The 23533-nt window shown below is 50.9% G+C and overlaps 1 protein-coding gene across 1 annotated transcript in view; it reads right to left on the bottom strand.

The window, feature by feature from the left end:
- The window catches only part of DNAH2 (dynein axonemal heavy chain 2), an 88172-nt gene that overhangs the window by 37890 nt on the left and 26749 nt on the right, over window positions 1-23533 (bottom strand). Inside the window, exons 13-39 of the mRNA XM_049702633.1 lie at window positions 20960-21106; window positions 20010-20166; window positions 19519-19758; window positions 19035-19223; window positions 18692-18839; window positions 17993-18185; window positions 16196-16396; window positions 15945-16101; window positions 15407-15581; window positions 14916-15079; window positions 12872-13033; window positions 12668-12771; window positions 11468-11624; window positions 11234-11316; window positions 10963-11143; window positions 10439-10577; window positions 7662-7879; window positions 7345-7446; window positions 6889-7014; window positions 6302-6412; window positions 5805-5993; window positions 5257-5360; window positions 4967-5156; window positions 4267-4447; window positions 3402-3529; window positions 2920-3072; window positions 2512-2637 (exon numbers count right to left, since the gene is read on the bottom strand). Of these exons, the coding sequence (XP_049558590.1) occupies window positions 2512-2637; window positions 2920-3072; window positions 3402-3529; window positions 4267-4447; window positions 4967-5156; window positions 5257-5360; window positions 5805-5993; window positions 6302-6412; window positions 6889-7014; window positions 7345-7446; window positions 7662-7879; window positions 10439-10577; window positions 10963-11143; window positions 11234-11316; window positions 11468-11624; window positions 12668-12771; window positions 12872-13033; window positions 14916-15079; window positions 15407-15581; window positions 15945-16101; window positions 16196-16396; window positions 17993-18185; window positions 18692-18839; window positions 19035-19223; window positions 19519-19758; window positions 20010-20166; window positions 20960-21106 (4225 nt within the window). The remainder of the gene's footprint in view (window positions 1-2511; window positions 2638-2919; window positions 3073-3401; window positions 3530-4266; window positions 4448-4966; window positions 5157-5256; window positions 5361-5804; window positions 5994-6301; window positions 6413-6888; window positions 7015-7344; window positions 7447-7661; window positions 7880-10438; window positions 10578-10962; window positions 11144-11233; window positions 11317-11467; window positions 11625-12667; window positions 12772-12871; window positions 13034-14915; window positions 15080-15406; window positions 15582-15944; window positions 16102-16195; window positions 16397-17992; window positions 18186-18691; window positions 18840-19034; window positions 19224-19518; window positions 19759-20009; window positions 20167-20959; window positions 21107-23533) is intronic.

Genomic DNA, 23533 nt, shown 5'->3' with positions numbered 1-23533 from the left:
CAGTGTTGTCTTTCCTAGACTGGCACTTGAATCTTAATCTCTTTCCCGCTTTGTCTGCTCTGCTCTATTCTCTGGAATATTCCTTTTCCAATAGCATTTCATCAGTACTTCATGGATACAATACCTTAATCTTCTCTCTGAGTATACTAATGATAGAATTATTTTAAAAACTTTTCTTCTCTCTGCATTATCTATTATTTTCTCCAGTTTGCTTTTTCCTATTTGTTTTGGCTGCTTTCATGTTAGAGGCCTTCCTCAGATGGGTGGTGAGCCTTGGTTTTCGGCTCATATATAAGGGTGGAGGACTAAAGAGCTGAATGGAAGCTCTGAGTGTGTGAGTGGGGCCGGTAGACTGTGAGTGTCACTGTAGATGATTTACCTGGGACTTTCGTGGGGACATTTCCATTGTCGATGTCTTGTTCGTTCCTCTTGGGACAGAGAGATTCCCCGGAGAGAACTCTTCCAATTTCCTGGCTGGCTGGCTGCCGGCATGCTGGGGGCTTCAGAGAAGGCTAAGGGTCTCAGCATTCAATGTGTAAACATTCACTTAATCCCCCATTTTTAATAGAGTTTTCTCCCGCCCTCAACTATACCATGTGTCCCCCAGACCAGAGACCTACTATTGTTACCCTCTAGTCTTCCACCAAAGTGGGAGAGGCACGGCTATCCAGGGTCGCAGAGAAGGGGAGACCTGCTCCCAAGACTGTTTGCTGCCAATCCTTCTCATTTCAGCTACACCTCCTTTACTCACTCCCCCCACCTACTCCCAACTCACAATTCTCCCCACTTCCAGCCTCTCAGGTTTGCTGAGTAAGTCACAACTTGATTCATTTATTTCCCATGTCACAATTTTGCTGTCATTGCCTCTCCCATTCTCCCCACCCTTTCGGGTATAGATGCCTTATTTGTAAAATTCTCTTTAGAGTAGTTGTAGCAGGTTTTCAAAAGGAAACAAAATTGTTTTTAATCCACCTTTTTATCTGGAAGTCCTCCCTGTGAGTTGCTGGATTTTTAACATTTCAATTATAATATTTTTTCATTTGTAGGAACGCTGTTGGTTCTTTTCAATCCTACTTTGTTTAGAAGTCTCTTGTTCCTGGATCACAGTTTCAAGCTCCTCTCTTGTTTCTTTATTTTTATTTATTTCTTTGTTCATTTTGCTGTGCTGTGCGGCTTGCCCTTGCGGGATCTTAGCTCCCCGACCAGGGATCAAACCCTTGCCCTTGGCAGTGAAAGTGCAGAGTCCTAACCACTGGACCACCAGGGAATTCCCCTCTCTTATTTCTTTAAACATATTAAATTTAGTTATTTCTAGAATTCTGTGCTGATTATTTTCCATCCTTGAAGTCTTTGTGGATCTGATTCCGTTTTGTTGTTCTTTGGCATCCCATTCATAGTATCTTGTTTCCTTGTGTGTTTTGTGACTTTTGACCAGAAGCTGCTCATTTTCTTGGACTTTCATGAGAATTCTTTGAGGCTTAAGTTGAAGCTTCATTATTCTAGAAATAATTTGCATTTGCTTCTGCCAGTCACTTGGGGGAGACACTAACAAACTGGAAATACTTTAAATTAAGTTCTAAATTTGAGATTTGGGGCATTACACATTAAAATAAATTATGACCAGGAACCATGTGAGGGCTGACTTGTGGTTAGGAAATCTCAAAGGAGATTTTGCCCCTTCCTCTCATCATCAAAGGTCACGACAAGCATGTTTCTTTACTGCATGGACCCTCGTCAGTGGTGGGTTTCTCATTTTCCCACTTACTGAAGGTGTTTTCCTTTGTGGACGGAAGTTTATGCATGACTGGGTTTTCTGTTATACCTCAAAATGTGGGCTGCTTCATCTCCTACCCCCAGTGCCTTATGTTCAACAAAAACTTTCGGGGAGAAATCCAGCTTTCTCATTCACTTGCCTCCCTGCTTTTACTCCCCCTCCTCATCCCAGGATTCTTTCTTTCTTGCCAGTTTAGCAATACATTTTAAAAGATGTATTTTTATATTTTTATCCAGCATTTTAGTGGTTTCAACCGAAAGAATCATTCAGGGTATCTAAACTACCATACTGCCAGAGAAGAAAATTCCTACACTTTCTAAAATGCTCCTTCCTTGGCCTCTTCCATCCCACTCCTCTCACATATCAAAGAGCTCCTAGCAGTCTCTCCTCAAAACTCCCTGAATGAGAAGACAGGTAGAGACAGGAGAGGGCTACCAGGTAGAAAGTAGAAAGGCCAGGGGATCAGCGGTCTCAGTGAAGTCAAGGAACTGATGAGTAGAAGTACTTGAGCTGGTGAGTCAGGGAGTAGGGAGTTGAGGTGAGAAAGTAGAATGTTTGAATAGGCCTGTATGGTTTTATAGATAAGGAAGCCCAAAGAGAGGCCAACTGTGTTGCTCAAAGTCACAGCCAGTGAATGGACAGCTAGTGAAGGGCAGAGCGAGGCCTGGAGGCCAGGTGTCCTGTTTCCAGACCCACATTCACACATGAGGTCAGGGAGAGTCTTGAGGAACAGATACCTTGCCGTAGTCAATGACCGGCAGCTCGATGCTGGGGAACAGATCCTGCACGATGGCATTGAAGAGTGGCACGTCCACTGAAGTTAGCTTGGCGATGTTCATGTCTCTCATCGAGAGCAGCAGAACCTGAATGGGAAAAGACAGAGACTCAGGCTCGCGAAGCCAGGGCCGAGGTACTCATTAGGCCCTTCCTCTCCAACTGGGTGAGAGGCAGGAGCTAAGAACAATGGATACATCCGAGCTAGTCTTTAGCGATAGCACAGGTGGAACTCAGGCAACACCTGAGGGGAGGGGCAGGAGGGCGGGAAGCCTAAGCTAGCGAAAGTAAGGATCTCAAAAACTTCAGTGAAGGTGCATAGGACCAGTGACAGTGGAGGTTAAGGTCCAACGGTTGTGTCCTCAATCTACCTCTTCATCAGACAGATCCGGCTGCAGGCGGCGCTTCTTGCCAGCGCAGTGCAGGAGGGAAGTGAGGGCACGTAGGCCAAAGTCATAATGGTCCTGTCTGGAGAGCTGCTGCACGGCCAGCGAGTAAAGTGTGTACACCTTCTTGGCCAGAATCTGGAGAACAAAATAGAGGAGGAAACAATCCATCTCCCCACCAATCCCTCTGCTTCATGTAGGGACAGTTACAGATCCAAGAAGCTAGGTCCTGGGACTTGGAGCGGCTGGGAAGGGCCCTGTGCACAATCCTAATGAGAAGATCCTGGGAATCGCGCCATCAAGGACCAGTGACACCACAGAGGGGAGACCTCCCTCCATATCCCACTGACAGCCATGTAAGTTCCTTGTAGGATAAGCTGATTATGAGGCCTCCAGGGGGTTCTTCGGTCCAGAGAATAATCACGGGAGGGAAATAAAGTGTCGGAGAGAAGAGGTTATCAGAATACCTTGCAGTTGCCAAATCCTTCCCCAAAGAGAATGATTTCTGCAATGAGGGTAGCATCGGGCACCACCATGGCAACTGGACGGAACATGGATTTAAGATTATCAGGAAGCTCTGTGCGACCAGCATAGCCTGGAAAAGAGCGCCATTTATTCAGAATCCATACTGCTTCCCAAAGACCTACTTCCCAATCAGTCCCATTTTCCCCATCCCCAGCTCCATCCCTAAGTCTCTCCCCAGCTCCAACTCTGAGACCTCTTCCTTTCTCATCTCAGCCCTGGCTCTTCCCACACCACTTTGCTCTTCTTTCCTACCCCTGGTCCTTTCCTTAACCTTCTGCATGGCCCTGATTCAAACTCAAATCACAGAGCTGTCAAGTTCCCATCTCTCCAAGTTCCATGTATAACTCATGTTAGTGCTAATAGAAATTGCACCTGTTTATCTGATTCTTTCAGTACCGGAACCCTTTCCTGTTTTCTCCTAGTTCCTTCCCCCAGAGCTGTTCTCAGGCACCAGTAATGAGAGACCCTAGGCCCTGCACTCTGGGGGAGATTCTCCCATTCGGCAAAAGGGATGGCAGACACACCAGAACTCTGGGAGCTAGTCCAACAAAAGAAGATGGCTAAACACTTTAAAAGACCAGGGCTACATGTATGCCTGCAAGCTGTTATTAATCCCTTTAGGGAGAACAGTAAGATTGCCACCCCTCCTCCCAGAAATGTGTCTGTTTATCCTTCTCTCACACTTTATGGTCTTTAGCCACATTTCACTTGGCTAAAAACACTGGCAGGGGGTGGGGGGATGCACAGTTATTTGCCCTGAACACTCAGTTCTCCCCCCAGGAGCCCCATCCACTCCCAGGCCCTTACCAGGGTTCATGGTGATGAAGATCCCACAGGACCACACCAGATTTATTTCAAAGCCCTCAAAATAGAAGCGGGTGAGGCCGGCAGCCAGGGCTGAGAGGATGGACAGGATCTGCTGGGCCACCACGGATAGCACTTCCACGTTGATGCGGTTAAACTCATCAAAGCAGCCCCAGGCGCCCATCTGTGGGTGGGGGGGAGTCGCTGGGAGCAAGGAAAGTATCCCCAGACTGGGAGAAACTAAAAATTGTGACTAACATATTCTCCCTGAAATGTTTGGATAGGAGCAGCAGCCTCTAAAATGAATGTGTGTGTGTGTGTGTGTGTGTGTGTGCGTGTGTGTGTGTGGTGGAGGGGGCCCCGTAGCACTGTTGTGGTTTCTGGCCAGAACTTTCCATCAGACAGGAAGGATCTAGGGGAATGCCTGAGAGGTGTGGGTGGGAAAGTGACCAGGGTAGGGAACTTGTGGGTGTTGAGCGACTCCAGTGTGCGTAAGTTATTGGATCCTTACATAATCTTGTGATTTTGCAAATAAGCAAAGTGAAGCTCAGGGAGGCGCAGGGACTTCCCCAGTGGTAAGAACTAACTGAGGCGATGCAGTGTCGTCAGCTACAAAGCACTGAAACAGATCTGGGTTTCAGCTGATTTTCTAGAACTAAAAGATACCAAAGGGGCCTCCTGGCCAGGCTGGCAGGATGCTAACCTGGGCCAGGCCTGAGTACATCCGGCCCATGGACTTATAGTCCAGACCCTCAGAGCAGTTGACCACGATGACATATATGCCGAGGGCCTTGCCCAGGTCCTTGACGGTCTCGGTCTTCCCTGTGCCTGCGGGACCTTTGGGGGATCCACCTCGATGCAGGTGCAGGGCCGTGGTCAGTGTCATGTAACACCTGGGGATGGAGGACAGGACTCAAGCCGGACTCCTGGAAGCCTTGGCTCGGCATTCGCTGCCCCTACCCCAAGCCCCCTGTTTGCCTCCCCACGGCCGACCTGTCTGTCAGCGGGGTGATGACAAGCCGGCCGGAGTTACCCAAGTACTCATAACCATACTGGAACTGTGTGTTGGTCTGGCGGATCATACAGTCGTCGAGATCCTAGGGAAACAGGGCAGAGTAAGAGAGGCGCGGGCTTGGAGGAAGACACAGAGCTGCAGCGATGGCCAACAGGAGGACTGGAAGCGGCAGGGGAGTTGCAGGGAGAAGACTGGGGGCTCCGTTTAGAGTTAGGAGGAGGGACGGGCTTACGGCCAAGATGGAAACTGGGGGTCACGCTGCACGTGTCCAGCCCAAACTATTGCAGCAGCTGCTTGGTGTCTTTCTGAGTCCCGATCAAGCGACACCCAGAGTGGGCACTCCCTGGAAAAGTGCCACTTGCCACTCCTTACTTGGCAGGTTCGAGAGAGAGTTACCAGCTGGATTAGGTGCTGTGATAGGACTAAGGGGTGGGTTGGGATATTATTGTATTTAGAGAACATGAATTTAGTTAAAGCATTAGGATCCGGTTTAGGGTACGGGAGTGGGAAGCTGGCCCTTCGGCACCTTCTCCCAGTAGAAGCGCAGTTGGCTGAGCCAGTCGAAGGAGTTGACGTCCATGAGACCACTCTTATAAAGCTTCTCCAACACGTCCCGGGCGTGGACTTCTATCGTCACCAGAGCCACAATTTTAAGGCGCATAATCTTGGTCAGGTTCCCCCTGATGGCTTCCGAGTACTTATTCAGTATTGACACCTGCGGAATGAGGTGCCAGAGAAGAAGGCGGCCTGAGCAATGCCACCAAACCCTAATCATGCCGCGTCCCAGCATCATTCCGCATCCAACCGCAATGCTGACCCCTCCCCCACTGCAGCTCCTGGCCCCCACCACCACCACAGGGAGACATACTTCTGACCCACCCAACCTCTTCTTGCTGGACGCCTCCCATAACACACCCTCGTTCGGACCTTTCCCACCAGCTCATCGCTAATTCTGACCCAACGTATTGCCCGCTTCCTCCAGCTCTAACTCCAGGCCTCTCCCGTCCTGGCAGGGCTCCCCACCTGCTTCTTCTTCATGACCTTGAGGATTTTCTTGTCTCCCCGCTCCTTAGCTGTCAGCAGGCACGTGGTGACATCAGCCGTCCACTGGATCTGACTGGCAGTGATCACCACCTGGGGCACGTGTAGAGGCTCTATTCCAAAGCCCTGTCCCCGGCCACACACACAGCCCGGCTCCCAAAACCCAGCTTCTTCCGGGACCAGCTGCTACTCCTCTCACTACGCCTAAACTGCTCTGAAGGATGGGCACGTGCCCAAGTCAGGAGCTGAGGGTCCACGGTGCAGGCTTCTGGGGCCGCAGCCCAGAACAGGGGGCAGGAAACCTGCCTTTTGTGCGACTCAAGATTCTGCCCTTAGGGACTTCCCTGGTGGTCCAGTGGCTGAGACTCCGCGCTGCCAGTGCAGGGGGCCTGGGTTCTATCCCTGGTCAGGGAACTAGATCCCACATGCTGCAACTAAGACCCGATGCAGCCAAATAAATAAATAAATATTTAAAAGAAAAAAAGAAGAAGAAGATCCTGTCTTTACACTGGCTGCTTCCTTTCGGCTCGGTCCTCCTTGTTCCCTCATTTCCATTGACCCCAGCTCACCTGGCCAGCCCATTCCTTCACCCACTTGTCCCTCTTGTTAAGAAACTTCTTGAGGGCCAGGCGGCAGTTCCGGAGAAGGTCCCGGAGGGTCACCCTCATGGTCCGCTCCACATCACAAAGCCAGGACTGGGGGGAGGTGAGAACAGGGTGGCTCGCCCTCAGGGCCAGAGTCGGGAGTCCCCAGAGTGAAGGTGCTTGGGAAACAGGACTCCGGGGCTTTGGGGCCCAAGAGAAGAGCAGGAGCTGGGAAGCGGCCGGCCTGCGTCCCCGAGGGAAATGGAGACTAGGGGGCAGACTGTCCGACGTTCGGGTGCAGGGTAGAGGTTAAGAGTTTTAGGAATGGCAGGTGGGAGGGCAAAAAGTGACTAATATCCCTTCACAGAGATGCCCTCTCCTCACAGAGCCAAGCAAACTCAGAAGAGTCAGCTTGCTTCTCAGGCCCTCGTTGCAGCTCACCTCCACAGGCCCTTCTAGAAGTACCGAGTGGAGGAAATCGACATACTCGCCGTCGCCCGAGAACATTCCCACCGCTTCCCATTTGCTGCTGGGTCCCCCGATCTGCAGAAACAGGAAGCTCTTGAGCCCTTGGAGGGTAATTTCTGCTCCTCCCCCCTCCCCTCTGTATTACCAATTCTAGAAAGTTCTGTCCCAGATACCCAGAATCGTTATATCCCCCTCCTGCTGGGAGGGCACGGTCCCCTCCGAGGCCTTGAACACCTTGACGTCACCATCCCTCCCCTGCCCTCCTTTGCATCATGGCCACCTCTACTGACCTTCTGCATTCTCAGCAATTTGATGTTGTCAAAGCATTTTTTGAGGTGTGGCTGCACAGCCTCTGGGTTGCGGGACTGGCCCAGAATCTCCAGGAGGTCATCGTTGGACAAGAAGTAGAAGCGGGGGAAAATATGGCGCTTGGTCTCTAAATACATATCCAGAGACTTCTGGATGTCTTCCAGGATTGTGTTCATTTCTATCAATGTGTCCAGGAGGCCTGGAGAAGAGAACAGTGAATGATATTTGGTGGCCCTTGTACCATTGCCCTGAGTAGATCTGGAGCCTCCAACTATATCCACTTTGCCAGCTCTTGAGTGTTGGGGCACAGACTGCCATATGGTTTTTGGAAGCAGATGCAGTGTCCCCAGTCACTCTTTTCCCATCCTCTTCATTAATTCATTATTAAGTATTCATTATACACTATTGTACGCATTATACATTACGCGTTAATTATACAATTCCATTAATATAACTACATCTCCCACCAGTCCTTTCCCACCAAAGAAGTGGGGCTCTGCCGATCATCCCAAGAGCTTCTGAAAATCAGAGCTTGTTCTGCACATAAACAATTCAACAAGTTAAAACATTAGATTTGGGACTTCCCTGCTGGTGCAGTGGTTAGGAATCCACCTGCCGACGCAGGGCACAAGGGTTTAAGCCCTGGTCCGGGAAGATCCCACATGCCGTGGAGCAGCTAAGCCCGTGCGCCACAACTGCCAAGCCTGCGCTCTAGAGCCCGTGAGCCACAACTACTGAGCCCACGTGCCACAGCTACTGAAGCCCGCGCCCCCTAGAGCTGGTGCTCCACAGTAAGAGAAGCCACCGCAATGAGAAGCCCACACCCTGCAACAAAGAGTAGCCCCCGTTCACCACAACTAGAGAAAGCTCATGTGCAGCAACGGAGACCCAATGCAGCCAAAAATAAATAAATTGAAAAAAAACCCCATTCGATTTAAATACATATCACACGCACACAATGAAAGGGGTCTGCAGTCACTGGGGTTGCCAGTGTCCCTCGTGACAGAGCAAAAAGGGCACTAGAGAGAATTCCCTGGCGGTCCAGTGGTTGGGACTACGAGCTTCCACTGCAGGGGGCGCAGTTGGGGAACTAAGATCCCACAAGCTGTGCGGCGTGGACAAACAAACAAACAAAAAGAGCACTAGATTGGGAGGCAGACGATGGCCATCCAAACTGCGGCTCTTTCACTTAATTAGCCTGTCGGTTAACCTCAGGGAGCTTTCACCTCTTTGTAAAATGGTAATGAGATCCACCTCAAAGAAAAATTCGAGACATAAGATAAAATGTGTTCCCATTTGTAGGTTCTTGATAATGTTAGTTTTCTCCCAGCACTAGATTTTTTTTTTTTTCTTTTTGTGGTACGCGGGCCTCTCACTGTTGTGGCCTCTCCCGTTGTGGAGCACAGGCTCCGGACACCCAGGCTCAGCGGCCATGGCTCACGAGCCCAGCCGCTCCGCGGCATGCGGGATCTTCCCAGACCGGGGCATGAACCCGCGTCCCCTGCATCGGCAGGCGGACTCCCAACCACTGCGCCACCAGGGAAGCCCCCAGCACTAGATTTTGATTAGCTGATCTCCTGGTCTTCCAAGTTTCTAGCTTTCTGAAGAAAGCATGGATGTCACGGAGTCTGAACTCTGAGGTGACCCTCAGGCCTTCAAGTACAAAGCCTACAGGCTGTTAGAACCTTTGAGCGACCACCTGAGTAGCCCCTGGAGACCACAGGGAGGCCCGGTAGCAGTGGACCACACAGCTTTGTTCTGTGGGTTCAACGAAGAGATGGCTCTGCTTATAAATTGTCCTAAAATGTAATTATGTCAATTATCTCAAATATTATTTCTAAAATATTCATGTTGTCAGTCAATTTTGCACATCTTAATACTTATATTTTACCCGAGTAATTGAATAATAATTTTTTTTTGATGTGTATACTTAAGGTTCTTGGGAAAATGAAGAATTGTTAGATTGGCCCTTGGCAAAACAAAGAGGTCCTCCGTACCCCATGCCAAAACTCTTCTCAGGACATGCACTGTAGGTACCCGTCACCAAACGTGACTTCCTGATTCTTTACGCCAATCGAGCACAATCAACCAGAACTCACTATGTGTACATCTCTCCCCCATCCCCTTACCCAATCCCCATGCCTACCAAAATGTCTACATTAAAGACTAGCTAATCTGATAAACCAATGAAAGTCACAATAGCTCATAGTAACCAAAGGTTTTCTCTGTGCCGTTTAATGTGACAAGTGCTTTATTTGCATTATCTCATTTACCTGCATCATCTCATCGAATGAACCAGCTAGAGAAGAAGAGTGACTCCTCGATCAGTGTTTCTTGAGGCACAGTACTAATGATTGAGCACTAACTTTACGCCAGACACTGTACTGAGTGCTACATACTCCTCTATTATCCTTACAAAGACCCTGAGAAATAGCTATCGTTAACCCCACACACACTACAGGTGAGGAAACTGCAGTACGGAGGAAGCAAGCTGCCTGAGAGCACACAATCGGTAAGGCATGAGTCAGAGTTTGAACTCAGGTCTGTCTGATTCCATATCCCATCCTCTTAACCACTACATTGTACTCTGCTCAAATATGTGTTGAGTTTAATTTACAGAACTACTATTTAATGCTTAGAAGAGGTGGTGGTGATGGTAGGACAGCCAGGTGCAATGGTCAATCTTTCAGTAAGTGAAGAATGTGGCCATGACTTCACATACGTATAGCGCCAGCTGAGGTTACGTCAGGGCTCAGACCTGGATAGTGGGTGCTCCGGAGAGCATTGGGGTCCTTGTTCATCCGGTCCATGATGTCTTTCCAGTTGCCGTTGACCTGGTCAAATAAGACTGATTCATTGGGCAGCTGCTTGCGGATGTCCTCTCCTAGGAAGATATTCTGAAGGGCCAAACAACTGGCGTGAGAGGCTGTTTCTCACACACTCTCCACACTCTGCTCCCTGCTCTCAGACCAGGAATGACAGTTGAGGAGAAGATAAAGAGCATCAGAACCAAAGGGCAAGATGCTCAAGTTCTAGAAGGAAACTTGGGATTGGGAGGCTAGGTATGTGGGTCCGAGAAGAAAAATGGAAAAAGAACAAAGGCTTTTCGAGGAGGGGGCTGAAGATGAGAGGTAATAACCAAGAGTCAGATGCCTGGGTCCCAGATGAAGAATGGCTTTGGAGGTAGGAAAACGGGGCCGGTAACAGGGCAACTATCTAGGTCCTGTACAAGTAAAGGAGTCAAAACAGCAGGTAGGGAGAGCTCGGGCAGTGAATCCTGACCTCTAGGTACATCCACTGACGCTGCACTGTGAGCACCACCTCAATAACTTCCAAAATGAGGGAGAGGCAGCGTTCCCAGTGGTCTACATCCTTCTCAAAGGCCTTGACGAAACGAGATGCCTTCATGGTAGACAGAGCCACCTGGTTATCTTCCAGCGCCTGAAATACTTCTTCTGTGCCTCTGCGGTGGAAGGTATCAAAACCATAGTCCAGCCCCACCTGCCAAGCCTCAGTCCCCACTCTGCAGCCCGGCTCACACAGCCCTGTCTACCTGAGCCGGTGATGGCCCTTATCCTTGTAGGGGACTATGTCTAGCTGAATCACATCCCAGGTCTTGGCGATGTTTTGTAATGCCTGCAGAAAGAAATTGGGGAACAGATCAATCAGGTATTTAGTCCCCAAGGGTAATAGGAGCGGGGAGGGGCCATCAGATGATGAAAAGCTGGGAGCCTTTGTTCCAGGAAGCTTAGGAAATGAGGGACCATGGGAAAGGACTCTGTCGTACCAGCTCTAGAGCCAGCGCTCTGGTTGCTGAGGCAGAGATCTCCCCAATTTTCTCCACATGCTGATCCATCCCAAGCTCCACGATCTGCTCCAAGGTGAAGCTTTCAGATTCCTGATCAAACTCCCGTTGGATCTCATCCCTGATCTGATCCCAGTGCCTGCAGCCAGGGACAAAAGGTCAGATCGGGATGCTGGAACACCAGAGCCTACTGGAAAGTATCAGCATCACCCCCCAGTGGCTTTCTCCCACTGGGATATTATGATTCCGTGTATTTATTAATTCACGATTCAACAGATATTTACTCAATAGCCTCTAACATACAATCTGAGGCACTGTGGGGAATACGGAGACTGAGGCGCTGACTCTCTGGAGAGGGAGTTAGGACGGACGGTTGCAGGTTCACTATAGATGATGCCTTGGGCCAACTGCTTTACATGAACCATTTCATTTTCATGGCCACTCTATAAATGAGGACCACTCTATACATGTTATTCCATTTACACATGCAGAAACTGAGGCTTAGAGAGGGTAAATAACTTAAGCAAATAAAGCGGTTAGGTGACACTTAATTGCATAATACTTATTAGAGAAGCATTGCCAAAAACATTATGCTGGAGGCAACACCAAAGAAGTAAAATTACCTACTCCTAAGTGAATAGAGAATTATTAAAACACCATTTATAAAATAGTTTATTCCAGCCTCAATGGTTTCAAAGCCCTCTTCTATCATGTGATAAATTCCAGATGCACTAAAAGAGGTAAATTTGAAAAGCAAAATTATAAAGTATGAAAAGAAAGTGTGTCTATACTTTCTGTGTCTATGGAGAGAGTGTGTCTACAACTCTGGGGTAGACGGGGTCCTCTTAAACAAGGCACAAAAGCAAAAGCCCTAAGGGACAAAAGTTATTAGGCTTGGGGCTACAACGTGCAAGTGTCTGTAGGACAGAAGACGTAAAGCTTAGCTCTGAGAGACAACATAAATTGAGGGGCGACGGAAGGGAAAGAGCCGAGAAGGCCGGAGAACCCAGGACGATGTGACAGACGGAGGACGGCGGCGGGCTCTTGGGAAGCCTTCTTCAAGGCGTGTGTTGGTGAACAGAGGGGCAGAGAGAGCTAGGAACGCCATGGAGGGGACAACCGGGAGAACCAGGTGACGGCCAGGCCAGGGGGCGACCCCCAGGAGCCGAGGGGCAGCCTCACCGCTCTCGAAGGGCAGGGTTTCGCAGGTCCGAGATGAGAGGCATGGTCCTCTTGAACTGCTCTATTTTTGAGCGAGTGGTTTCAATAATCTCCCAGCTTCGGTCCTGAGCAAAAGCGAGAGGTGTCAGAAGACCTGACCATCTTTCCCACATGGCCTCTTCCTCAGTCAGCCTGCCAGCAGCCCCCCACCCTCTCCCCACGCACCTTGTACTCTTTGGCCAGTCTGGTGAGGCGGCGAAACAGCCCGTGGGCCGTGGTCTCCATGGCCTCCGTCTGCAGGGTCAGGAACCGGCCGGTTTTCCACTGGTTCCAGTTTTCCTCCCAGTCTCGGGTGATCTCCCAGACTTGCTGCAGCGCGTCCAGCTCCTTCGTGGCCAAGAGCAGACAGGTGCATTGAGTGATGTGACTCTCGCCCTCCTCCTCCCTGGCAAACACGCAGGGCCTCTCCTCCTCTCATTCTGAGAAGCTTTTCCCTCCTGGCAACATACAGCTGCCTCCTCAGTTCACATTTCTTTTTCCTCCATTCTCTTGCCTTAAGAGAGCCTCAGGGCAGTGGTTGAGAGTCCGCCTGCCGATGCAGGGGACACGGGTTCGTGTCCCGGTCTGGGAAGATCCCACATGCCGCGGAGCAGCTGGGCCCATGAGCCATGGCTGCTGAGCCTGCGAGTCCGGAGCCTGTGCTCCGCAACGGGAGAGGCCACAACAGTGAGAGGCCTGCGTACCGCAGAACAAAACAAAACAAAACAAAACAAAAAAAAGAGCGCCTCAGGGAACAAGCACATGAAAAGATCCTCCAACTTCCCTTGTGGCGTGGTGGTTAGGAATCCGCCTGCCAATGCAGGGGACACAGGTTCGAGCCCTGGTCCGGGAAGATTCCACATGCCATGGAGCAACTGAGCCCGTGCGCCACAACTACTGAGCCCACGTGCTGCAACTACTGAAGTCCGTGCACCTAGACAGAGCCTGTGCTCCGCAACAAGAGAAGCCACCACAATGAGAAGCCCACACACCGCAACAAAGAGTAGCCCCCGCCCACCGCAACTAGAGAAAGCCCACGTGCAGCAATGAAGACCCAATGCGGCCAAAATAAATGAGTAAATAAATAATATATAACAAAAAGAAAAAGATCCTCAACGTCATTAGTCAGTAGGGACATGCAAATCAAAACCACAGTGAGATACTTCATACCCAGTAGCATGGCTAGAACCAAAAGTAAAGGTGGGGGGGCATGCTGGCAAGGATGTGGAGAAGTAGGGACCCTCGTACGCTGCTAGTGGGAGAGTAAACTGCTGCAGCTGCTGTGGAAAACAGCTTGGAGGCTCCTCAGAACGTTAAACATAGAGTTATCCTATGATCCAGCAATTCCACTCCTACGTACATACCCACAAGAACTGGGATCGGGAACTCAAACAGATACAAGTACGCGCACAGTCACAGCAGCACCACTTAACGGTAGCTAAAAAGTGGAAACCACCCAAATGTCCATTGACAGGTTAATGGATAAACAAAATCTACACAACGGAATATTATTCACCCATAGAAAGAAATGGGGCACTGACACATGCTACGACATGGATAATCCTTGAAAATACTACGCTAAATGAAAGAAGCCAGACACAAAAGGTCACATAGCGCACGCTTTCCTTTACACACAATGTCCACAATAGGCAAAACCCATGTTCAGCTGACCATTAAAAACCAGAGGGTTTAGGGACACCAACCCTCTATGCGATCGAGAGAGCCTGTGCATAACTTATAGTCTGCCCTCCACATCCGCAGTTCATCCGTATCCACGGTTCCCCATCCGTGGATTCAACCACAGATTGTGTAGTGTTGTAGTATTTACAACTGAAAAACATCTGCGTATAAGCGGACCTGCTCAATTCAAACCCATTGTTGTTCAAGGGTCAACTGTACGTAGAAAAGAGATTAGTGGTCGACAGGGGCTGGGGGGAGAGGGAATGGGGGGTTACTGCTAATGGGTATAGGGCTTCTCTTGGGGGTAATGAAAATGTTTGAGAATTAGAGGTGTTGGTTACACAACATTGTGCATGTGCTAAATGCCACTGAACCGTTCACTTTAAAATGGTTCTTTTGTTACCTGAGTTTTCCCCCCATTTTTTAAAAAAAAGCTCCTCGTGTACCCATCTTCCTGGCCCCGGCTGTTTCCCCAGGCCGGTTGGGACCCACTCTCCTGCCTCCTGCCCCCTACCCTTGGTCACCACGAGGGCCTTGCTCGGCACACCACCTTCTCCAGGTTCTGCAGGTCCTTGGAGGCTGGCTGCTCGATCTTGAAGATGCCCAGGTTGGCATGGAGATTGCTTTCTTCCTCCCGCATGGCGTTCAGCACAGCCCGTACGTGGGCTGTCTGCTCCAGGGCCGCCTGGTGCCCCACGTTGCTGGCGAAGGGGCCTGTGGGGAGTCCAAGGTGAGCTTCTCTCCTCCCACAAGAGAAGGAAAACGAGAGGGAACGCGTTGAAAGAATGCACTGAAACTACTAACTGCGGCTCGAGAGTCAGACACGGGTGGGACGTGAAAAGTCAGTGTAAGAAAACTGGAGAGGCTATGAGCTGGGCTGCTGCCTTCCAGCCAAGACTCGGCGACAACAGGAGTGTCACCGACAGACATGCCAGGCTCTTTCCCATGCTCAGCCTTGTCTGCACCTCCCCTGGGACCTAGGCTTTGAAAGACTGGGTCAAGACAAAGGGGAAGCCAGGGGAGAGGTTACAAGACGGGTACCTTTCAATTCAAATTCTTCCAGAAGGTTGTGTGTTTTCTTCTTGAAATCGTCAGCTGAGTGAATGAGGCCTGTCTTGAACTTCTCCTTGTGCCTCTTCAGCATTTGTTCACCGTCCAGCACAGCTTGCTGGAAGGTGACCCACTGCCCGCTGAGACTGTCCAGCATCTCCAGCACCTGGGGACATCACAGAGTGGAGGTGGCCCGCGAGCAGGAGCTCTGCCCACCCCACCAACACTTCAAAGAAGTCTTTTCCGACCCTCTGGACCAGCATCTGTGTCCAAGTTCCACATGCAATGAGGCCCAAAGAAATCGAGCAGTTGCTGGGCCTGAAAGAGATCCTCAGGGTGACCCGAAAGGTCATTCAAGTTAGCTTTGGCTCTCAGAGGCTTTGGGGCCTTGGGCCTTCTCCCCCGCTCCCTTCTCTGCTCTCCCTCCTGACAGCCGAGGGTCTCCGACGTGGGGCGTCAGTGTCCCTGGCAACCTGGGGCTGGAATGGGCCGGGCTCGGGTGGGTGGGCCGCACGCCTTAGGAACTTACGCTGTCCTGAACTGGCACCTCGTACTTCTCGAGGATGGTGAATTGCTCATGTAGGGGAGGGATCTGGGTCTCCAGGTTGGGCATATCGAGCTGCAGGGTCTCCATGAGGTGCAAACTGACCCCCAGTTCCTCCAGCGTCTGGGGAGGGTGGCTGATTCTGCAGCGTGGGTGAAGAGAGCATGGGCGGGCGGTCGCGAAGGTTGGGCCTACCCACCCCCGGCGCGGCCTGAGCCCACGTCCACCCGCCGTACTTCTCCGCGTTCTCCTGCAGGTAGGTGTGCAGCTCCAGGAGGTGCCTGGCCGCCATCTCCTTGAGCAGGGTCGTGAACTTGTTCTGCCACTCACTGCAGTGCTGCACCAGTGAGAACTTGAGGTGCGAGCAGTCCAGCAACACAAACTGGATGTTGAGGACCGTCTCCTCCTTCTGCACGTTATTAGCCACCTCCGTGTAGCTGAAAAGGCCCACATCCCCGCTAGGACGTCTTTTTCTTGGCAGACGTGCCAGATGCCCTGCCTGGGTGATCTTTTCCTCCCAGCCAGCAGCGCTAAAGCATTCTTCTGCTCCCAGGCGTCTCCCACTTCAACCCGTCCCCCAACAGACGGCTGTGAACATGTCATTTTCCCAACCACTGCTTTCAGACTCCTCGGTTTGCATTCAAGGCTTGAGAGGCTCAGAGATCTGGGCGGAGTTCACACTGTGCTGCTCACTAGTTCTGTGCCGCCAGGCAGGTTATTTAACTGCTCTGAACCTCAGTCTTCTCATCTGTAACCTGGTGATGGTAACAGAACCCACCCTGCGAGGCTGCTGAGAGGATTAAGTTGGCTGCTGTACATATATCCCTCTGCTGACTTCCTTTCTGGATACTCACTGTTTGGCGAACATGCTCACGTGGTCCCATCTTCGTGCTGTTGTCTCTGCCTGGAATGCCCTCCCGCTGCCCATCTCTGCCTGCTGATGTCCTACCCATCCTGAAAAGCCCTGCCCCAAAGTCACTCCCTTCATCCACGTCCTCCTTCCCCTGATGCCCCCAGCTGAAAATTCTCTCTCCTCTCATCGAACTGCCCCGCATTTGCATACCTGACTCACAGCGCTGATCACATGGAAGCTTGTATAAGAACACTGAGCACATCAGCACATCAGCGCTTCAGAGTTCACGCAGTGCTTCCACATATCCTTAACAGTCCCACAACCTTATGAGGTCGGTAGTGTAACACCTATTTCACAGGAAACTGAGGCCCAGAGAATGTGAATAACCGACCTAAGATGACACGACTAGTAAGTGGTGGAGCTGGGACTTCAACTGTCCTCAAGGTGCCACAGCCACTGCTGTTTCAGCAATATTCTTATCTTCCCTACTGCACTAGAGCCCTTGGGAGGAAAAAACTTGTTCATTTCTTTGTTTTTAATTCCTCACAACCCCTCATAACAATGGTGTTTTTTTAACAAATGAATGAATGAATGACTAGAGGACAAAGAGACGGGAGTTCATATCAGAATTTAAGAACCCTCTTCCATTTAACTCTCATCTGCGTTCTTAAAATGAAAGTGTTCACATCTATCACTTTTCAGATCCCTAGCGTCTCTCCTTTCCCAGCAGGACCCTGTGGTACTCCTCACCAAAGCAGCTTTTTCCCTAAATCTTGCCCAGCTCTTTTTTTTTTTTTTTTTTTTTTTTTTTTTTTTTTGCGGTACGCGGGCCTCTCACTGTCGTGGCCTCTCCCGTTGCGGAGCACAGGCTCCGGACGCGCAGGCTCAGCGGCCATGGCTCACGGGCCCAGCCGCTCCACGGCATGTGGGATCTTCCCGGACCGGGGCACTAACCCGTGTCCCCTGCATCGGCAGGCGGACCCTCAACCACTGTGCCACCAGGGAAGCCCTTGCCCAGCTCTTATCGGATCGCTATCCCCTTGAGAAACAAAGGTCCAGTGCCCTAGGTCCGGTGCTGGTCCTCTAGTTTTCTGCCCCTCCCCCAGGCTGCAGGTCAGACCTCCTCCTGCAGCGCTCCGCCTCTTCAAGACAGACCCTCACAGCCACCTTTGCTCCTTACCGAGCAATGTCAGCGTCAAAAGAAGAGACCGGCGGGTTGAGGCGCTGGTATCGACGAATGAAAGAGTCCTTGTTGATCTCCCAGATCTCCCGGTACATGTCCCAGGTCTTGAGGTAGTTCTGTAGCAGGGCTGCGTTGTTGGTCATGCCGCTGCTGATCTGGGCCTGGATCTTCTTGATGTCTTCATCCCGCGCTTCAAGACCCAGCAAAATGCTTCTCACTGACTTCCACCCCAGCCCAAGCTGCAGCCCAGCCCCTGGCCACTGCCCCAGAACCTCCCCTCCAACAGCACCTTCCCAAAGAAATACAGCTCAAACACGAGCATTAGAAAATGAAGGAGGAGGCCGAAAGTAAAAGAATGACTCTACTCTGTAGGATTCAGATGTCTCACCTGTTGGTGTCTAGGGCTCTTATAGCCCAGCCCCAGTCCCAAACAAGCCCTTCCTGGTCTCCCAACCCCAAACCCCAAACCCCTTGAGCCTCAGTCACCTAGTTTTGAGAGCCTCAGTCACCTAGTTTTGACCCCCCTCTGTGGCCCTTCTCCCTTCCCCAATCCAGCCCTTTAACCTGGGTTTTCCACCAGTCATGGAGATGACTGGCCCAGTACGTCTGGAAACAGCCCTGGTCTCTCCTCCTGGCTCTGCCAGGTCCTAAGCTTTGGCTACCCCTGCACCTGGTGCCCTCCCACTGCCCACTCACCCACGATTGTGTAGATGGGCTCACGAAGAAACTTGCACTTGATGAGAATTTCAGGGAGGTGGCAGAAGACAGAGATGGTGGAGAAGAGGTGGTTGCCAATGTCATTGACCACACTTGCCAAGGTCTGCAGAGTGGGTGAGAACTCCACCTGTGGGAGCACAGTGGCGAGGGCTTAGCACAGGCCCGGAGGACACCAGCTCAGGCCTGGGAAGGCTGGACACCGCAGAACCAGGCCTGGAGGCTGTAGGAGAAAGTCAGGGCCTAGAGCCAAGTTTAAGGATTGACGGAAACTGGCAAATAAAGTGTGATGATTTCGGGCTGTTGGGGGCAAAGTGGTTCCCACCTGTGCCACACCTCCCTGCATGTCATTCTTCAAAATGACAAGGACTTGGAAGAGTGGGTTGGGGGTGGTCTTTCCATCCCCATTGATGGCCTTGGACAGTTCCAACAGTGACATCTTCACGTTCAGGCGCAGGGCATCCTCCATCATGCGGTCCAGCCGAATCGTGTACTGCAGCCACTGCTGCTGGATCTGGTGGGAAGAGCAGGGGGAAGAGAGCCCCTCAGGGAAGACGAGGCAGGTCCTGGGAAATGAGAACCAGCCAACAGGGAGGGGAACGAGCTGGTTCAATAGAAAGACGGGACGCCGAGTCCTGAAGGAAGGAGGTTTGAAAGGCCGAAGGTTGGGTGAATCCAAGACTAGAGCAGGATGTTTGAGAAGCACGTGGGGGTTGGGGGGGAGGGGGAAGACCAAGAGAAGGGTCTGATGGGACTGGGGGAGCGGAGGACCTGCCCACCCACAAAGCCCTGGCCACAGGACCCCCTACCTCGGGGCCATCATTCTTGAAGACTTCATAGGAGTTGGTCATGATGGCCACCACATCGTGGTGCAGGCTCACCAATTTCTGCTGCACCACCGCCCGATGCTCTCTTTGGTCCTCCTCAAATTCCAGGTCCCTGTACACCCGTTTGCCACTAATGCGTACCAGCAATGTCTCTGACATCACTTGGGCTCGCCAGCCAATGGTCAGAGTGGACGCCTTGAACTCATTCACAATCGTCTGCACCTGGAGTCAGACCCCAGCCATGGAGGAGTTTCAGCTTGGGAACAGACCCTCTGGGCCTAATTCTATCCTCCCACTGTCCTCTAGCTAGAATTGCTGACATTAAGAAAAAAAAACTTCCCTAAGCACACTTCATTTCTTTCACAAGACTCCCTGGTCTCTCCACCACTACCCATGACTCAGATGTTAATTACCCACATGCCAGCCTTTCAGTCTGCCTTGCAGACCTTTAGGATCTAATGACCACGGCCCACCTTGCTGGCGTATACACGGCACTCTGTGATGAAGATGGCACTGGCCCCCTGCAAGGCCCAGTGCAGTTTCTTGAGCCCAGGGTGGATCTTCTTATCCAGGAACCGGATACGTTCTTTGAACAGGGCCTGCTCATCTGGGGACAGCATGGCAATAATCCTGCGCATAAGAGGAGACCGGTAGCTGATAGGGAGCTATCAGCTCTGACGACCTCTCCTCCACACCAGGACACTTGGTGGAGAACTGAAAGTTCCTGATTCTAGGCTAGAGCTTTCCAATAAAACTTTCTGCGATGACAGAAATGGTCTACCATTCGTGCTGCCTGGTACGGTAGCCACAAGCCACGTGTGGCTGCAGGGCCCTTGAAACGTGGCCTGTGCAAATGAGTAACTGAATTTTAAGTTTTATTTAATTTCGATTAATTAACTTGAATAAAAATAGCCACATGCACCTAGTGGCTGCCACGTTGGACCGTGCAGTTCTAGACACCCAAACAAGTCTGCCGCTCCCATCCCCTCGGACTTGAACTGGGCTGAGAAAGGTACCCAACCCCGAGCTAAGCCTCACTCCAGAGATGAGTACAAAGGGTGTTAAGCATGGCCTTGCTTGGTTCAACGAATCTTATGTTGTTCTGGGCCCATAAACCTAACGCCATCAACTTCCTTCCTAGAGAAGTCACCCAGGCCGACAGTATATATGGTCCAAGTGCCCAGTGGGGTGAGAGGGGACGTGGTGTTTTTTGCTCTCTACTCTAAAGCTAGAAGACAACACTGAAAGGGACAGGAATAATCGTAGGGCCTTACGAGAGAGCACGGGAACCTTTTTTTTTTTTTTTTTGAGATGGACAAAATGTGAAGGACGCATACTGTAGGAAATGGACAACATCATGGGGCGGATAAGACAAAGAGGGAGCATGAAGTGGCATTCAAGAGGGCTGCAGCGAGGGCCCCACCTGTTGTAGTCCCGAGCGAGGAGCAGCAGGTTTTCTCGAAGAATGCGCAGGTCCTCGGCGCGCTCAGCCACGTTCGCCACGTAATGCGGCGTCTCGAAAAGCAGCCGCTCCCAGTAGTCAATCTCCACAAAGAGGATCAACAGGGACCTTGGGGAGGAAGAGAGGCAGAGCAGCTGCGGGGCCGCCCAAGGGCGTAAACCGGAACCAACACCCGACCAAGAGGTACGGGGCTGGGGCGCATGGAGACCCTTAAAGGTAAGCAATGAAGCAGAACCTCCGAGTAAAGAAGGCGGACTGGACACGTTGACCTTTGCTCCCCTCCCCAAATAACCAAAATAACAGTAAAGGGGGGTTTTGCTTGTCCAAGGCATAAGCCCACAAATACAAGAAGACAACAACCGAAAACATCTGAAAGTGCAAAAGCAGATGGATAAGGAGAAGAGGAGTCCTCAGCGGGCACTGGAGACAGCTGGGAAGCCTCCTTAGAGGCCTGGGGACGGGTGGCTCCAAGTATCTCAGGAAAGGGGTGAAGGTGGGACTATATAACAGGAAGAGCAATTGAAAGTTTAGGAAGCAGCTCTACCCATGTCCCCTCTCCTACTCTACGTAGTTAAGCAAGTTGCCCTCCCTCACCCCAGCCTAAGACTGAAGGCTTCTTGTCTCAGGAGGCAGTGCAGAGACAAACAGAGGGTCTTTGGACTGGGAAACCCCAGGCCCAGTTGAAGGAGAAAGTAATACACTGGGAGCAGGGGTGGTGAGTCACCATGAACCCACTGAATGTTAAGATCCCCGCCTCCCTCTCCTGCCCAGAAACCAGCACTCTGGCAGCTGGATCTACACCCTCCGGAGCAAAGTTTGAAAGATGGTTCTCTGGGACCTCCGACCAGCCTAAATAGAAAAGCCCCACGGATGATGACCTCTGGAGTCGCCAGGAAACAGCGCACCTGGACAAGCCTGCAGTGAGGCTCCCAGTTGAGAAGCCCCCCTTTTCCTGCTCAGCAGAGCTGCCGGTCAGCTTTCCAGCCCCTGTCCCTTAAATATGGACAGACAACCAAGGGTTACAGAACACTGGTCTCTGTCTTTCCTAGCACAAAAGGTGGGAGTCAAAACAAACAGAAAAAAGCAACCAGAAGGGAAGGAGAGGGGACAGAGGTTGTGCAGAAAGAAGACGGCTTACCTGCAAAAGAAAAATAAACAAAACCACCTCGAACATCCTCAGAGAGAGATAAGAGACAAAAGAGCATCCGTGAAACAGAAACAAGATGCTAGAAAAGGGACACCAGGAGAGCTCTTAGAAGTTAAAAATGAGAGCAGAAAATTTTAAAATCAAAAGAGATATATAGGGCTTCCCTGGTGGCACAGTGGTTGAGAGTCCACCTGCTGATGCAGGGGACACGGGTTTGTGCCCCGGTCTGGGAGGATCCCACGTGCTGCGGAGCGGCTGCGCCTGTGAGCCATGGCCGCTGAGCCTGTGCGTCCGGAGCCTGTGCTCCGCAACAGGAGAGGCCACAACAGTGAGAGGCCTGCGTACCGCAAAAAAAAACAAAAAAATCAGCCTGGGGAATAATTTTTGTAAAATATTTTCTGATTTGTCCTCAGACAAGTGGTCAGGCAGTAGAGGTAGGACAGGGAAGCTGGCTGGGTTTGGTGCTGACACCCCAGAATGAACTGACAGGATGGAGAAAGTGCTGTCAGAGCAGGAGAAAAGGAGGAAGGGGAAGTCCCATACGCAAAACACGGACAGACGCCAATGTCCCCTGTCCTGCTCTGGAGAAGTCCCACTACACAGAGGAGTCTGCTGCATACACAGCAATAACACAGCTCTTTTCAGCCAGGGTACAGACGACATCTGGAATATGTTTGTGTTAAGTACTATCTGTAAGGCTGGTCTGGCTGTAAAACGTGGTAAAAGCCAATTTGGACTTCAGAGTTCAAATATTTGGGCTATAAGCTGGGATAACAAAACCCCTTGTGAGATAAAATAGGTGCTATTAGGGACTGGAAGGCTCCCAGAACTAAGGGAGAGTCAGGTAGTTCCGAGGACAATCAGGACATTTGAAGAGCGTGCTTATTTCAAGATCTTATCTAGACCATGAACACAAAAAAGTAAACCTGATAAAGTTATCTGCCCCTCCTTGGAGCCTTCAAACGTTTTGGAAAAGCTGAAACTGTCTTGGATGTCTTTACTGGTTTAACGAGCCCAAACTTTTCAAAGTCCTTCCCCGTGATCATGGCTTTTTTTTTCCCCCCCACACACATTATTTACTGGATTGAGGTAGTTTATCATAAAGCCACAAAAAATGTAAAGCAGCTTAAAACAGATCTCTCCAGACAACAGCTGTCTAAAGGATGGGGGTAACTCTTCTCTCTGGAAGAAGTGTTTCAGCCATTATTTGGGTTTTGGCTAAACCCAGGCCATAAATATTTGGCCCAAAGTTGTCTTGTTAAGCTCTACTGTAAAGATTATGCAATGGTGTTTGAGATAAATATCCGATGTGTCCCTCGACAAGAGATGATCACGGCAGACAGAAAAGTTGTCTCCTAAGTTTATCCTTGCTACGCGGGCACTAAGCT

The sequence above is a fragment of the Orcinus orca genome, chromosome 19 (genome assembly GCF_937001465.1).
Source record: "Orcinus orca chromosome 19, mOrcOrc1.1, whole genome shotgun sequence".
In the NCBI taxonomy this organism is placed as follows: domain Eukaryota; kingdom Metazoa; phylum Chordata; class Mammalia; order Artiodactyla; family Delphinidae; genus Orcinus; species Orcinus orca.
This window is presented reverse-complemented; position numbering and strand designations above follow the sequence as displayed.